Source organism: Salmo trutta, chromosome 12 (assembly GCF_901001165.1).
Source record: "Salmo trutta chromosome 12, fSalTru1.1, whole genome shotgun sequence".
In the NCBI taxonomy this organism is placed as follows: domain Eukaryota; kingdom Metazoa; phylum Chordata; class Actinopteri; order Salmoniformes; family Salmonidae; genus Salmo; species Salmo trutta.
This window is the reverse complement of record NC_042968.1, coordinates 59,082,809-59,099,990: the sequence shown is the minus strand read 5'-3', so window position 1 is coordinate 59,099,990 and position 17,182 is coordinate 59,082,809. Positions and strand designations below refer to the sequence as shown.

The 17,182-nt window shown below is 44.0% G+C and overlaps 1 protein-coding gene across 4 annotated transcripts in view; it reads right to left on the bottom strand.

The window, feature by feature from the left end:
- Nucleotides 1-17,182, bottom strand: part of LOC115203862 (disabled homolog 2-interacting protein) — a 197,773-nt gene that overhangs the window by 20,646 nt on the left and 159,945 nt on the right. For all 4 annotated transcript variants that reach the window (XM_029768918.1, XM_029768917.1, XM_029768916.1 and 1 more), the window contains 3 exons: nt 16,206-16,359; nt 15,181-15,279; nt 13,187-13,741 (listed from right to left, as the gene is read on the bottom strand). In XM_029768918.1, coding sequence (XP_029624778.1) covers nt 13,187-13,741; nt 15,181-15,279; nt 16,206-16,359 — 808 coding nt within the window. The remainder of the gene's footprint in view (nt 1-13,186; nt 13,742-15,180; nt 15,280-16,205; nt 16,360-17,182) is intronic.

Genomic DNA, 17,182 nt, shown 5'->3' with positions numbered 1-17,182 from the left:
TAGTGCACTACTTTTGACCAGGGCCCATAGGGAATAGGGGGCCATTTCAGCCTAGATATGCAGCCAGTGTGCAGTTTACCAAACTAATATGCCGTTATGTCCATTGTGTGACTCAATTGTAACCCAGTATCTGCGACACACATAGGGAATAACGAAAAATCTTAATAACTCTCTGAAAATGACAGAGCCGGGAAGTCCCTGGACATCTTCTTAACCAGAGAACGCCAGCAGGGTGAGAGAACGCCAGCAGGGGCAGAGAAGAGACAGATGTAGAGAGCGAGGGGAGAGAGGAGAAGAAACAGTGGGGTACCGTAGTCTTTAATAAAGAACAGACGAGGAAAGAGAGCGAGGCAGGGAAGAGGCAGAGGGAGAAAGAGAGAAGAGAGTGAGAGAGAGAGAAGAAATTGGAGAGAGAGAGAAAGCAAGTTAGAGAGAAATAAGAGAAAGAGGGTACTCAGACAGGTCCTGTGGTTCTAAGCATGTTATCCCAGAAAATCAAAGACTAGCAGCAGGAAGCCAATCAGAGAGCTGGATGTGAATAAAAAGAGAGACTTTCCGTTACCACACGTGCGCACACGCACACACACACACACACACACACACAGCAGCAGCAGCAACACATCTCTGGGTGGTGTGACAATAGTCAAGCCGCTGCTGGGGAAATTGGCAAGGGTAAGGGATCAGACACACACACAAGGTAGCCTGAGGATACCTGACCTTTCCTGTGTGGATGGGCAGCCACCTGGCCAACCATTAGACTAGGGGTTCTTCTTCTCTTCTCTTTACCCTGGGAGAATGTCAGCCCAATTATGATCTCTTCTCCAACCTCCACCCCTTTCCTTTCCTTTTTCTTCCCTTTATCGCCATATCTGGCAAATTCATATCCGATTAGAGAGGAGTTAGATGAGAGAGCAGGGGCAGAAGAGAGAGAGAGGAGCATGAGAAATGGGAGGGGGTGCAGAGAACGGAAGAAAGAGGGATAGTGAGAGAGGGGGTAGCTTAGATTCAGTGTCCCGGGAGCAAACTATGACCCCTCCACTCACCTAAATTTAGTAGTGTACTGACAGGGATGCTGGATAAATACAGAACCTGTTCAATACATGCAATGGTCTGATCCTAGCTTAGCAACAGGGCTATGATAAATCTAAATCATGTGGTTCTTAGAATGGACTAGCAATACTCAAGGAATACAGAAACCTTTGGTAGGGCAGAGAGAGTGTGTGTGTGTGTGTGTGTGTGTGTGTGTGTGTGTGTGTGTGTGTGTGTGTGTGTGTGTGTGTGTGTGTGTGTAAACGTGTGCGTGTTGTAATCACAGGGCCAGCTGAGACCAGTCTCATAACAGAGTATTACTAGGAACCCCACTCTGCCTCTCTAATACTCCGAGACAAGGGCCTAAAAAGAGCTCCAACCCCCCCCCTCTCTCTCTCCACCACTCCTCCCCCTCTCCTCCGGCCCGCCCCCCTCCTCCCTCGCTTCAGTGCTAATGAGGAAAAACGGGACACTTTCTATATTACTGTCACATCCCATCACCCAGACTATACCTCACTACCACCACAACCTCCCATGCAGAGAGACATGAGGGAGGCAGGAAGGAGGGAGTGAAGAGGGAGGGGGAGAGGGAGGGTAGGAGGGAGATGAGCGAGCCCGGAGAAGAAAGTGCAGCTCAACAGATCAGAGTTAATAAACGGAGGAGAGGAGAAAGGACAGGGAAAGAGGGGAGAAGAAGTCTATTACCTAATTTAACCAGGATTCACGGTATGTTGCCTGTAAAAAAAAAGGGCAATGTTTATATGATCCCCTTTCAAACAGTCCCATTTTTACCTCTTTCTTGTTGGCATTTGCCATTTATACATCCAGTGCTTAGCCGGCATCGGCATCGGGGAGAGCTGGGAGAAGAGACATTCAACTTTGACCCTGTTTTTGCGACCGTTGTCATGGTAACCAGACTAACCCAGCATTGATTAAGTTCTAGATTCCTCCGACAGAATGCACTGCTATCATTTCTTTACATTCACAATAGTAAGTTAGCTATTTTTAGTGCGTCATACTTGTAAAAAAAATAAAAACTATTACCTTGTAATTTTCCTGATATGATGAATAAAAAGTTAGCTACAGTTCAACTGAAAACATTGTCAGATATGTTCTGGTAATTATGAGCTGGGTATCCAGCTAGATAGCTTGCAATGAACCAAACCATTGTCTAGACAGTTGCTTTTAGTTGCCCTTTGGTTGATTTACATATCCTAAATAGATTTGGGAAAAAATATCAGGTAAAGTTGCTATTTGGACCAGGATGCTGCGATGTCATGCAGACTGCTGTTTTTTGTGTTCATACCTTTTCATAACTACAAGGACAAGTTGATGTGGGACAACAATAGAATGCTCATGATTTAACAATTTTCACGAGTAAGTTCCAAATATCTCTGTCACCACAGCGTGAGTTTTTTTCATGAGTGTGATGTCAGAATGCACTCACTGTTCCAAAATGTTATTGTTACGCAACAGGACAGTTCACAAGCGCTGCCCTTAGACACTCTGCCTGCTAATTACCTACACTACCGTTCAAAAGTTTGGGGTCACTTAGAAATGTCCTTGTCTTTCTAAAGAAAAGCACATTTCTGTCCATTAAAATAACACAGAATTGAAATATAGTGTAGACATAGTTAATGTTGTAAATGACTATTGTAGCTGGAAACGGCTGATTTGTGTTTTGCGGGTTCTATTTAATGAAGCTGCCAGTTGAGGACTTGTGAGGCGTCTGTTTCTCAAACTAGACACTCTAATGTACTTGTCCTCTTGCTTAGTTGTGCACCGGGCCTCCCACTCCTCTTTCTAGTCTAAAGAAAGCCAGTTGTATTGCTTCTTTAATTAGCACAACAGTTTTCAGCTGTGCTAACATAATTACAAAAGGGTTTTCTAATGATCAATTAGCCTTTTAAAATGATAAACTTGGATTAGCTAACACAACGTGCCATTGGAACACAAGAGTGATGGTTGCTGATAATGGGCCTCTGAGCCACACAGTGGTCCCGTGTGGCTCAGTTGGTAGAGCATGGTGTTTACAACGCCAGGGTTGTGGGTTCAATTCCCTCGGGGGACCAGTATGGGAAAAGAAATGTATGCATTCACTACTGTAAGTTGCTCTGGATAAGAGTGTCTGCTAAATGGCTAAAATATAAAATGTAGATATTCCATTAAATATCAGCAGTTTCCAGCTACAATAGTCATTAACAATGTTTACACTGTATTTCAGATCAATATGATGTTATTTTAATTGAAAAAACAAGGACATTTCTAAGTGAACCCAAACTTTTGAATGGTAGTGTTTAAGTTATGTTTCAATTTGTTAATTTCAAATTATTTTCAAACAAGTTACATTTTCTAACAACAGTTTGAATTGAGGTGTGTTCCGCTTCCTCATTAATTCATATAGAAGAAGACCATTTCACTGTTGATGACAATTTATTTTTGAGGCTTTACTGAGCCAGACAAACTTCTCTCTTCGACTAGAGCCCAAGCACATCCCCAGTGTTTCCCCAGATCAAGTGCGCAGACTTTTGCGCAGTCTTGCACAAATTTTTTCCCCCTGGCACATTTTCTGGCTGGCGCTCAGATTGCCTTCATTGTTGTTTTCCTAACAAATAGGGAATAACTTTGGAAATGTGTGTGTTTCTATCAAAGTAAGTGCCTATATAGTGTTTCTAACGTAGCATACCGTATATACAGAACCAGTCAAAAGTTTGGACGCACCAACTCACTCATGGGTTTATTTATTTACACTTTTTTGGTTACTACATGATTCCATATGTGTTATTTCATAGTTTTGATGTCTTCACTATTATTCTACAATGTAGAAAATAGTACAAATAAAGAAAAACCCTTGAATGAGTAGGTGTGTCCAAACTTTGACTGGTACTGTATGTATGGAGCATAATGTATTTACTGTTTTATTCACGTTTTCAAGTACTGGTGACAAATAATGCATTCTGATTCTTGCATAGATTGTAATGGACACGTGATGTGTGTAAAATACGTTTTTGAAGGTTGTACTGATTATAATGAGCTAATGCTAAGCTATTTGGCCAACTATGTGTGGCGCCATGTTTGTTGACATTTTAAAATGCATTATGGGTGTCACATAAACGTTTGTCAGACCAAAGATGTCATAACAAAATGACGTGAAGGGATGGTTCACTCATTTTTCGAATAAACTTCCGGAAGTGAATGAAGGGAAGTGAATGATAGTAGACGACACACCCCCTTCAACATGCATACTGCAAACAAACCAAACTCATCTTGTCTCCTCTTCTTATCTTTGGTTGACGCGAAAAAAAAAAAACATGGCGGTGGGCAAAAACTACCTACCGTCGGATTACTTTCGATTTTTAGAAAGCATTTTATTCAATTATTTTGATCAATGGTGAGCTCACCCGTGGACTGATTAATTTTAAATAGTAATTGCTATTAGCTAACTCATATTATGGTTTCTGTCAGCTGAGAGTTAGCTAAATATGACCGCTTGTGTTTAATCAATCTTTCCTCAGTTAGCGTTAGGACTAATGTAGCCTACATTTTCCGGTTTGGATGATTGTGTTATGCTGTCGATACTTCTGTGAATGTCTGAACGTTGCGTCGAAAAATAAACTGGTCACAATCAGGAAGGACTGTTTGTGCAAAATGTTTCTGTGAAAAAAAAAAGTGTGGCCAGCTCAAACGCTGACTGTTGCATCAACCATAACTGGATGTTCTAAACAAGCGTTCTAATCACACCGGTTTGAGCGTATGCTGCAGGGAACACTGTAGAATGATCACACCTGTGTGTTGGTACGTGTCAAATGGTTATTGCATGCCAAAGTCGGTAAGATGAAAGGCAACGCTTTATACTGAGGCGTTGGCGGGTGTTTTAAACATAATACCGCAATCATGTCTACCTCCCTTGGTGGAAATAAAAGTACCGGCTTCACCTTTCAGATACAAGGAAAAGGCGTTAAAAAGAAAATGGCATGGTTAAGTTGGCGGGTTTTCGTCTTGGTATAAAAAGGGATATAAGATATTAAACTCCAGCAGAAGAGGCTCCCTGCAGACTGTCTTACCTGGCAGCACCTAACTCATAAAGCCTTGTCCATCCCAGGGGTGTGTGTGTGTGTGTTTGACAGCACTTCAGAGATCAGCTTTCTTGTGTTTTCTCAGGGGGAGTAGTGAGACAGCAGATGTGTGTGTGATAGAGAGCGTCTGTGTGCGTGTGCGCGTGTTGGCATGTGCTTGTTTACTGGGGCGAAAGTGTTTCTTGTTTTCCTTTCCCATTAAGAGTGTCTCCATCACCACTGAACAATGACAAATCCCTGAGGTCAGAGGTTTAAAGGCCACAGAAAGCACTCCTTCTCTCATCAATCCATCCTTCCTCTCTAGTGGTACTCAGAGGAACAGAGGCCCGAGAGTCACTTGATGACAAAACTACCAATACAAAGACAGTGTTACACACAACAAAATGTGAGTTCCTCAAGGGTTCTTTGGGAAGGGTGATGGTTCTATGTGGAACAATAATGACTCAAATAACCTTTTGAGCTTTCCAATGGTTCTTTCCAACACTCAAAAGGGTTCTTTGCCCTTTTAGTGATAGTTAAAATGTAGGGGAGGCGGCTCATTAGAATATTTTGGGGTGTGATTTGTTTACAGCTCTTTTTGTGCAACCGTGAGTGAGAGTGTCATTCCAGTTTATCTAATGTGTTGTGTTATGCCATTACATATTACAACTGTGGCCAGTGATGGTGTCTTGTGAGAGAGTCATGTATAGCCTTGAGTTACTTGAGAACAGTTGACTAAATCAGTCAGTGGTTCTCTCCTTAGGGACCCCCAGCTGTTCCAGAGGTAGTCCACTTGATTCACCTTGTCAATTAACACAATAATAACACCTATGGAGTTTTAACAATATAATATGGCTGATCAGAATAACAAACCCTGTATGGTTTTTCAGATTGAGAAAGATTCTTTATAGAACCATTCTCCATAAAGATTCTCTAAAAATATAGCCTGTATATAGCCCCAAAAAGGGTTGTAACCATAGCGCTACCTTTTTTGGTGCTATATAGAACCTTTTTAAATGGTTCTTTATAGCACCGTACAGGTTCAAATTAGAACCTTATGAGCGTGGTTCTTTATTGAACCTTCAAAAAAGGGTTCTACAGTATATAGAACCAAAAAGGGTTCTACAGTATTTAGAACCAAAAAGGTTTCTACTAAGATTACATGCCAAAGAACCCCTTTCTGGTACTATTTAGAACCATTATTTGTTAATGTGTACATGTCAACATAAACAGGAGCTGGATACAAAAAAAGATAGCTGAAGAAATCAGGACTTCGACATTGCCTGCGCCAGGTGTACCTATTCAATACATCTCGTTACAAACCCCTGGTTATAACACACACACACACACACTGAATATACTCTGACCCTCAGAATACAGAGCACATTCCATTCCCGGCTGTCACAGACAAGAAAAGTCAAAGAAGATCTCTCTCTTTTATTAAAGTGTTTCCATAGCAAAATGAGTCAGCGAGAGAGACAGCGAGAGTGAAAGATAGCGGGAGAGTCTTGGCATTTTCCTTTAGGGCTGGGCAATATGGCCAAAATATCACATCACCATTTTTTTTCTCACTTGTGACTGTATTTTACTGTATTTTATGTTTTTTAATAATAAAAGCTCTACATATGCTTGAGTAGTGCATTATCCTAAGGTAATTCTGAGTGGTTTTAATGGGGCTTTCTCTCTTCTGATTGTTAAAAATAAAAAATGAAAATAATAATAATTTACAGCATTTTCAGAAATTTTCGCATTTCCTTCACTCATTTGTTATCATTTCCACAGTGTACCACATTCTTTTTGTGTGTGTATGCCTCTATTTTGGGTTTAATAGCCAACACCATAAAGTCCCAAAGGCAAGACAGGAAGCTTTTCCAATAAACGAGGGAAGACAAGCTACTGGACAACTTTAAAAAAAGGTATAGAAAAAAGAAAGGGCGTAGAGAGAAGAAAAGAGATTACATCAGCGATTTGGGTGATCGATAACTGTGGCTTAGAAGCCCCGGGCTGAGACTCTAGGGGAGCAGACACGAACCACTCTCACATCTATTCCCCCTCTCTCCCTCCCGCTCTCCTCTACCACTCCCTCTCTTCCTATGGAGGGTATAGTACATTGTAGTACAGAGTAGGGTCAGCTGGGAGAGCTAGCTGGGGGTGAAAATGAATCCCAGTCTTCCCACAGGCACAGAGTGAGGCAGTGTCTCAAATGGCATCTTATTCCCTAGTGCACTACTTGGGCCGTAGCCCTAGTGTCAGTCAGCCTTACAGCAGAACAACAACAGGAAGCTAGGACCAAACCTCTCCACATCACTGCTGTGGTAAACACACTGTAGTACCATGATAGCTGGAGGAGGGCTTTCATCCAATGTCATCAGCTCCTTGCAGATATGGGGGGGGATCCCTTGTGTGTGTGTGTGTGTGTGTGTGTGTGTGTGTGTGTGTGTGTGTGTGTGTGTGTGTGTGTGTGTGTGTGTGTGTGTGTGTGTGTGTGTGTGCGTGTGTGCGTGTGTACGTGTGTACGTGTGTACGTGTGTACGTGTGAATGTCCTGACCAAGGCAGGAAAACATATTCGTTTTTTAAAGTCAGGACTTGTTTCATGTCCTGAATTTGTTAAAATGCTATTCTTAAGGGTTAGGTTTAGGAGTTAGGGTTAGGAGTTAGGGTTAGGGGTTAGGAGTTAGGGTTAGGAGTTAGGGTTAGGAGTTAGGGTTAGGTTTAGGGTTAGGAGTTAGGGTTAGGAGTTAGGGTTAGGTTAAGGGTTAGGTTTAGGGTTAGGTTTAGGGTTAGGGGTTAGGGTTAGGGGTTAGGGAAGATAGGATTTTGAGTGGGAATATATTTTTACTCCCCAAAAAGTCCAGAAAATTCTTCAAAAACAAAGCTGTATGAGAGTGTATATTTTCTGGCTCTCTTTGTGAGGGTAATATTGTGCCAGTTGTGACTTCAAAGAAGGTTCTGGATCATTTGGGGGGGGGTTATTTCCCATGCAGACCATTGCATAGTACCCCAGTTCCAGGTTTGACTGAAAGGGTAAACTCAAACTGACAGTTAATGCAATCTGTCCCTCTAGCTCCCCTGTTTCCTCTCTCCTCCATCACTCCCCATTCCTCTCTCGCCATCTCCATACACAGTATCTCTCTATCACAGACATAAACTGTAGAGCGAGCGTCGTGGTAGGAACATGTCAAATTCAAAGCAGTTGTTAGAGAGATGTGAATAATTCTCTAGCATAAGCTACAGAAACAAAGAATACACTGTATGTTGATATTCTGCAAGCATTGCAAAGATGATGACCAGAACTTTTTAAGAATTCTTTTTTTTTCTTTCTCTTATTTCGTGTTTCCATTCATCTCCAGCTGCTAAAATCCTTCCCCGGTTTGACCCATCTGAACCACAGCCGGTGACTGGCTGTCATCTGTGTATGTGTGTCTCCCAGCGTAGGGTGGTCTCTGAGAGTGACAGGGTGACTGCTTACAGCGATGTGACACAAGTGGGTCACCCAGTCACACGCTGGGCTCCAAGGAGTCGGTCTGTCTGATGGCCTCTCCATCACCTCTCACTCATCCTGGCCTTCATTACATCACAATCATCATAACCATACTCTCTCCTCCCACTAGAATTAAGCAATAAGGCCCGAGGGGGGAGGGGGGGGTGGTATAAACCCCCTGATGTGCCTTATTGCTATTATAAACGGGTTACCAACGTAATCAGAGCAGTAGAACGTTTGTTTGGTCATACCGGTGGCTGTCAGCCAATCAGCATTCAGGGCTCGAACCACCCAGTTTATAAACAAAAACAACCTCCCAGTCCAGAGCCTAAAGAAGTAGCAAAACTAGAGCACTGTTAAAGACCCAGTAGCTGTCCGCCAACAAGCATCCAAGAAAACCGTCTTGTGCCCTGAGACATTCATTAGCTGCGTGTGTGTTCATCCGTGCGTGCGATTGCACACAGCAGGTTTTAATCGATGAATCGAGCAGACTAGCAGTGCTGCTGCCCCGCAAAGACCGAATTGACCGCTGAGCAAGAAGAGGGGATGTCTGCACTTCATCTAATTAAATAACGAGAGCTCTGCTGCTCGGGGGAGAAGGAGAGAAGGAGGCAAGGAAGGAGAGATGGAAAGATGGAGGGAGGGAGGGCGAATTTGTTATCTGACTGACTGATGAAGGGCCACTTAATACCGTCTGTTAGTTTCCTTTACCTCCAGGAGCAGTAAAACAAAAACAATAACAGCAGAAGCAGACACCACCTCTCTGCTTTCTGTTATCTATGGCCAGCTGAGCGCTGTACTCCATAAGTATAAATCATAGGACTCAGATGAGGCCCTGAATAGCCTCTCCGAGACGAGGCGCCTTATTCCTACTTGCCACAACGGGCTGGAGAAGAAGAATCAAATCAATAGTGTTTGCAAAGTCATTTTCACCAACAGAAAAGTGGATGCTGAGAATGCTGCTTGGGGGCACCCCAACACATTGCCGTCTTGTTGTTGTTGTTGATGATGTTTGTGTGCTGCGGCTAACACTGCTGTGTGAGTGCACTGAGACGCTGGTCGGGTCAGAGAGTGGAACAAACCACCCGAGGGAAAGGATGGAGAGAGGGATAAAGGTGTGGAGAGGGGGATAAAGGGATGGAGAGAGAAGCACTCGGACCTTGTGTTTTCTGGAACATTCTCAAGGCAACGCCCCGAATAAAGCATTTACAAGTCTTCCTCGTGCGTAAACACAAGGGATTGACCTCCCATCTACCCCTCTGATGTCTTGTTATGTGTGAGTGTGATCCCCGGGCCTACAGCATTGAGTGACTGCCGTGACAACGGAGGCATCCGGCTGGACGGCGAAAAAGAACAGTCAATGACAACCTCTCAAACATCCCTAGCCTTAGAACGCACTGAGGCATGAGAGAGAGAGAGAGGGAGAAAGAGAACACGAGAGAGGGAGCTATAGAGAGGAAGAGCGTTGTGGTTTGTTATATATTTCACTCGCTTTGGCAATGTAAACATATGTTTCCCATGCCACTAAAGCCCCTTAAATTGAATTGAAATGTAATTGAAGAGAGCGAGAGAGAGAGAGAGCGAGAGAGAGTGCGAGAGAGAGAGAGAGAGAGAGAGAGAGAGAAGGTGAAAGAGAAGGGGAGAGAGAAGGCGAGAGAGTGTTAGTGACAGACAGAGAGAGAAAGCACCAAAGGCGAACCTCCTTCGTGTTAAAAAAGAAAACACTGTGTTCATCATCATCACCTAAGAAACAACCAACCACAATGTAATCACCAGAGTCCCCTCCCCCTCCTCAACACAAATCAACAGAGACTAGAGGGGCTACACAGCCTGAGAGAGAGAGAGAGAGAGAGAGAGAGAGAGAGAGAGAGAGAGAGAGAGAGAGAGAGAGAGAGAGAGAGAGAGAGAGAGAGAGAGAGAGAGAGAGAGAGAGAGAGAGAGAGAGAGAGAGAGAGAGAGAGAGACCGACTGACCGACCGACTCCCCCCTGACAGGGCAGGTGTTAGACACGTCTCTCCACCCCAATGACTGTAATCATAATTAACCAGCTGATCGTGACGCACCGCCGAGGAAAGTCTGTCTCCGTGCTTTCTTTAGTTAACGCTGCTAATGTTACCAGAACTGACTTCACATCAGCATCATTAGAATCAACAGCGGGGTGAAGGGATGAGTGAGTGAGTGAGTAGGTAGGTAGAGGATCAAAAGGTTTAGACTTGTTCTGTAGACACTACGTTGGCACAGTCACAAGACGAAATAATAAACAAGACGGGGTGTAGAACAGCCAGACATAACACAAAGAGGCTGTTATTTAGGGGCTAGAGGCGTCACCACAGACACCCTGGTTCGATTCCAGGCTGTATCACAACCGGCCGGGATTGGGAGTCCCATAGGGTGGCGCACAATTGGCCCAGCGTCGTTCGGGTAATTGGTAGGCCGTCAAAGGAAAAAATAATTTGTTCTTAACTGACTTGTCTAGTTAAATAAAGGTTTAAATAAATAAAAAATGGAATGTGATAACAAAAACAACCAGCCGAATGAACTTTGGCTCTCCAGATGCTATCGTTGGCCAGATATGATAGCAGAGTTCTTCGAATGAAAAATATGATGGGTTCCCCTCAAGGATTGTGTGGATGACAAATATTTTGTAGATGTGTATTTGGTTCCTGCGGTCAAGGAGCAGTCATTGACTTGGATGAAAAAGACAGCCAGCATAATGAAGTTAATGCAAAAAAATTATTTAGAGATGAGCAGAGCAGAGGGAAGTTTGGCCCAAGGCTTAATCTGTAGCTTGTAAAAAGGACAAACCACACAGCGTAAATCAGGATATGAATATACACAGCATAGTATTAGGCCTGGGTAAAATATAGTTTGGAATATTTTTGGGGACTATTAGTTGGGAATATTTTGGATGTGTTGTGGTGCTGTGGGCTACAATGTGTATAGTGCTCCGTCGAGAATGTAGCCTAGGATTCGAGGGTAATCTAGTTCTAAAAAGTTTTACTGCGTGTGCACACATGAAATGGCCAAACGAGGATGGACAAACAACATCATATCTAAGTTTTCCTTAATTAGTTAAATCCTTTTAGAAGGAGGGTAGTTTGCTTGTCTGACCACAGCTGAAGCCAACCAAACTAATATCCAAAAGGAAAACAGCTTTACTTGAATTAATCACTCAATACATTCTTGACCAGGCTAAACGTATCCATTTGATTTTGTCTATCCCTTTAAAAGCTATTACTGGCTTTTAAATTATTAGTCTGGTCGCAATAAACATTTGTAGAGCGAATGAGGGGAATACTTCCATTGGGATTGTGTGATCTACCAAACCTATAGATCTGTGGGGGAAAATAAAGACGTCCCGGTGTAAATCAACCTTGAAACTGCTTCTCTCCGCTGGTATTAAAGTTTAACGACCTGTCTCCATTTAAGACGACAGGCAGAGGGAGGAAGGAGGTAAGGGAGAAAGAGTAGGGAGGGAGGAGAGAGGTAAGGGAGAGGCGAAAGTTGAACACTTTTCAGGGACACTGTAATTAATTAGGTCTAATTAACAGTGTGACCATCTCTCCAGAGACCTACAGTACCTTTGTAACGTGTGTGTGTGTGTGTGTGTGTTGGTGTGTGTGTGTGTGTGTTGGTGTGTGTGTGTGTGTAAACCCAACCCAGAACAGGGACAGCGACAGTCTACTGCGGTCCAGCAGGACCTCTTAAGTACTAATTGTTCATCATGGCAGTCTCGCTCTAAAGTCAGAGAGAGTCAGGGAGCTTCAACATAAAGAGAATAGAGCAATGAATCCTTCTCTTACTGAGGCAGCAGCCAATGAATTGTGCATACGACTCATGACAGGAAGAGCAGTAGATAACCAATAAGACAGCTCGGCGAAGAGCGAGAGAGCGAGAGAGGGTGTGTCAGTGTGGTAAAGTGTAGACTGCTGAATGGATGAGAGATAATCTCTCCAAAAGGGCCCCCTGTTGTGGTAGATTTCAAAAGGACTAAAGTAGACATGCTAAGACTGCAGTGGGTTAATCTAGGCCTAATAACACAGGAGCTAACACCCATCACGTCTCTTCTGTTATGTTCTGTTGTGTTGAACACCCGTCCCAAACATCCCTGAGCTTTACAACCCTGCAGGAGAGTGAACTAAGGAGAACTGAGGATGGATTAAACGCTAATTTGAGATGTAATACTTCCTCTGTCAAACTAACATGTGACCAACTACTCCAAAAGGAAAAAGTCAAGACTCTCTGTTGAATGAACAAGAAATCACCTGTCTGGCCGGGTCAAAGTAAAAAAAAAAAGCATTTAGTCAAGTTTGGTTACATTCATTGGCTTCACTTGCCTTCAGTTTGAACTTGGTGACACAGAATACCACTGTATTACAGAACATAGGCTGAGTTCTGATACCTACATGTTGAGGATGAAAGATATTGACCTTACTTAGCCAACACTCCTGATGCAGTTGCTACCTTGAGCAAAGTATTTTACAGGAAACATTGCCCACGAATTTAACCAAAACATGTGTAAAATAAAAGTAAATGTGTATGTGAAAGAGTAATCTTGATGATCGGCAGTTAATTCAATAATATGCGACTTACAGTCGTGCGTGAATACATAGTTCCTACCTTGGCCTTGCCGGTGCTCTGTAGAATATGGACCAGTGCAGAAGCCATCTCCTCCTTGTTCTTCACACTGATGCCAGGCTCCAGCACAGAGCACAGCAACATGTAGTTATTAGTGGTGTACTCTGCAAACTCCTTATACATCTCCATAGGCAGGATGTTCATGCTCTGGTAGCAGGCCTTGATCCGGATCATGGGCCCCGGCGTCTTACCCTTATTGGGCGTCGGCGTGCTCACAGAGTACCACTTTTCCATAAACTGCCTCCCCGTCACCGCGGCGACGGGGATGTTGACCAGTCCGATGTAGTTGTTCTTGTCTTTCTTCTTCTTCTTGTCCGAGTCCTTGTAGAGGTGGGCCGTGATGCTTTTGACGGCCGGGAGGTTGTTGAACTCAAAGTGCTCGCCCCAGAAGACGTTGTCGGTCTTGAGCTTGCAGGTGGTGCGGGCGTACAGCGCGTCGTCCAGACACAGCTCGCAGAAGTACTTCTTCTTGGCAGGAAGGTCCTTGGCTTCGATGATCCACAGCTTCAGCATGTTCTCCACCCGCCTGCTGTTGTCCTGTGTGGGGATAGAGAGAGGGAGGGCTGGGTTTAGGGGTAGATCACAGACCTGGGTCTAGACTCTCGTACATACTCACTGTAACTCAAATACTTTCAAATATTTGAGGGAGCGGAGAGGGGCGGTTAGGGTCAGTGGTAGCCAGATCTGGATCTAATACATATCTCAAATAGTATGCAGGTATATTGGTGCCACTAGTAGTTTTCTATGGGAACGTGGTGCTTCTCTCAGTAAACATTATCGTTTCCGAGCCTTCCAAAAAAGGAAAAATAACAGCAACATACCTAAAATATTTAAAAATACTTGAGGTGTGCTTGATCAAATCTTGACTCACTGGAGTGCAGGGAGGGTGGGTTGAGATTAGCATATAACGGGCAATTAAGGTGTTAAACATCCCCCACCCAAAAATTATAAAAAATAAATAAGCAGATCAATAGCTGATTAAAATGCACATGTTAATGGGCCTGTAGGTAGCTCCTACATATAAACACAGTTCATTATGCTAATTTAATTTAACCAGTAAAACAATAAGTATCTCATGAATAGAACTCTGAAAATGGCTTTCTGACTCTTTTGGATATGACACGTTATTTAACACCCACTACAAAGACTTTCCTCCCCTTTTCTCGTTTGAAAAAAACGCCTTAACATCTGTTTCTCCCGCTGATGTTTATGGACAGACATGCAAACTTACACTGTGTCTAATCTGTGGAAAAAATCACAAAATAATTAAAATCTTGCAAGGTTGAGATGGAAAAATTCATATCTGTGCCAGGAGAGTATTTTGAGAAGAAAACAAAATGCAATGGTTCAAGCCAAACTTTTTCCTTAAAGTTCTAATTAGCAAGTCGTTTGCTAAATAAAGAAAGATGAAAGCGGGAGAGTGCTGTCAGATTTACATTTTTTAGGGGGGGGCTTGACGCAGGGAGCCATATGTTAGCCGCTCGCCTGCCGTCTTTCTGCGCTGTTGTGATTAAAGGAAAACGTTTTGAGCCGAGAGGAAAGCGACGGAGGGGAACATGTGCGTTGGGACCTCTATTTGACACTGGCAGTCTGGAGACTGTTTGGACTGTGTCCCTTCACAGATCTGTCTCTCTGTCTCACTGGGAGGCCCATCACACCACAGCGGATGTACCATACTGTATCCCAGGCCGTGTGGAGGATCCAACTGCCTCGGTCTAAATGTCTGACTCAATGGCTCAATTCCAATTAGCTCACTTGGCTATCTTTCCCGGGCCCTTGTGGAGTTGTGAGTGATAGGTTTGGAATCCAGACTGTCAATGTCTGTACTTGAACTAGATTATCCCCTTCCTTTGTCAGAAGCCTGACAAAGACCTTCTGGTGCAACATTGTCTGATTAAAACAACATGGAGGCTCCAACAGTGTATAGGCATCTATTTCTTTTGTTATGAACCTACACTTGGTCAATCATGTCTCACCTTGTTGGGGTGGACGGCTCTCCTCAGGTTCTCCATCCATTTGTCCCTTTCGGCTGACGATCGACAGGAGAAACATTTAGTTCCCGTTGAAGTGGTGACCTGAAACACAGAGAAACACAACACAGTGACTACTGTCCTTCATACATGGAAAAAACAGATACAGAGCACAGGACATAGAGTCTTTCAGAAGGAAAAATGCCTACAACTAGTCTTATCTTGGTGTATGAATACTAGACTACACACACACACACTCTGTGCGGTGAGATGAGATGTCTGACCGAGGGTTGGTGGAGCTGAAATAGGAACGATGCGATTGGACAGAGTACTCTGTGGTGATTGGACATAAGAGAGGACGAGAGAGAGAATGTACTAGAGAGAGAAAAAAGACTGAGAGAAATAGAGAGCATATGCAAGAGAAAAAATAGAACGAGCGAGAGAGAGTGGTGCGATGAAGGTGATAGAGAACAGTGAGGCCTCTTCAGTCCGCGCTAGACAATGGCTGGTTATTTTTCACTCTCAGCCTGCTCACACAGTGCTCATGGAGTGCTTAGTCACTCACTTTCCTCTCCTCTCAGTGCCGTGTCTACTGCCAGCAGGGCTCGTTTTAGAGCCGCGGTCCTGCTGTGTGCGTGTGCGTATGGTAATTGGGCTCATCTCAAGGCAGCGCTCCTGTGGTGTGTGTGTGTGTGTGTGTGACAGTGTGCTCTCAATGAAGAGGGCCTTGCCAGGTGTATTATATGGGTGTGTGTTCAAGTGAATGTGTCTCTAGTGTTCATCTCTCTCATTGAAGAAATATCTTTCCCCAGGATAAAGCACATTTTGTGTATACAAGCGTGTGTGCACTTGTGTGTCTGCACATTTGCAGCCCCTGACTTCAAAGCAGTAGTCCTGGCCCTAGATGCTGTGAGTATGTGAGTGCACGCGTGTTTGTGAATGCGTGTGCATACTCTTGTGTGTGTGTGTGTGTCTGTCTGTGTGTGTGTGTGTCTGTCTGTGTGTGTGTTTCCATGTGTTCTGACCCTCACCTGGAAGCAGTAGTCCTGTCCGAGGATGGAGCTGTGAACAGGTTTGATGAGCACCTCGTCCTCCATGCTGAGGTCCACGGCCTCCACAGCACTACCGGGGCTGAGCAACGACTCGTGGCTGCGAGACTCCTTCAGCCTCGGCATCAGATGAGATCTGGAGGAGAAGGGAAAGAGGGGGGAGAGAGAGAGTTAGTTAACACACATGGGGGAGAGGGTGGGTGTGCGTGTGTGTGAGAGAGAAAGAGAGAGAGGGAAAGAGAGAGAGATGTGTGTGTGTGAAAAGAGAAGACACTGTAAGTGAGGAAGAGGGAAAGCCATGGGTATGCTCCTAAGTCTTTTCTCAATGTCGGCAGGGGACGCCCTCAGTCCTCAGCTCAACACTACATATACAGGTATCTGCCAAAATAATGGAAACACTTGAGTAAATGAGTTATAGAAAGCAGGTGCTGGTTCCTGAGTTAATTAAGCAGTTAACATCCCATCATGCTTAGGGTCATGTATACAAATGCTGGTCAGGCCATTCTTTTGGATACCATAGCTATGCCTCCATAGGATGACAATGTCCCCATCCACATGGCACGAGTGATCACTGAACGGTTTGATGAACATGAAAACGATGTAAACCATATGCTATGGCCGTCTCAGTCACCAGATCTCAACCCAATTGAACACTTATGGGAGATTCTGGAGCAGCACCCGAGACTGTTTTCCACCACCATCAACAAAACACCAAATGCTGAAATTTCTCATGGAAGAATGGTGCGCATCCCTCAAATAGAGTTCCAGACACTGTTCTGGCTCGTGGGTTGCCCAACGGCGCAGCAGGGTAGCCTAGTGGTGAGAGCGTTGGACTAGTAACTGAAAGGTTGCAAGATCAAATCACCGAGCTGACAAAGTAAAAATCTGTTGTTCTGCTCCTGAACAAGGCAGTTAACCCACTGTTCCCAGGCTGTCACTGAAAATAAGAATTTGTTCTT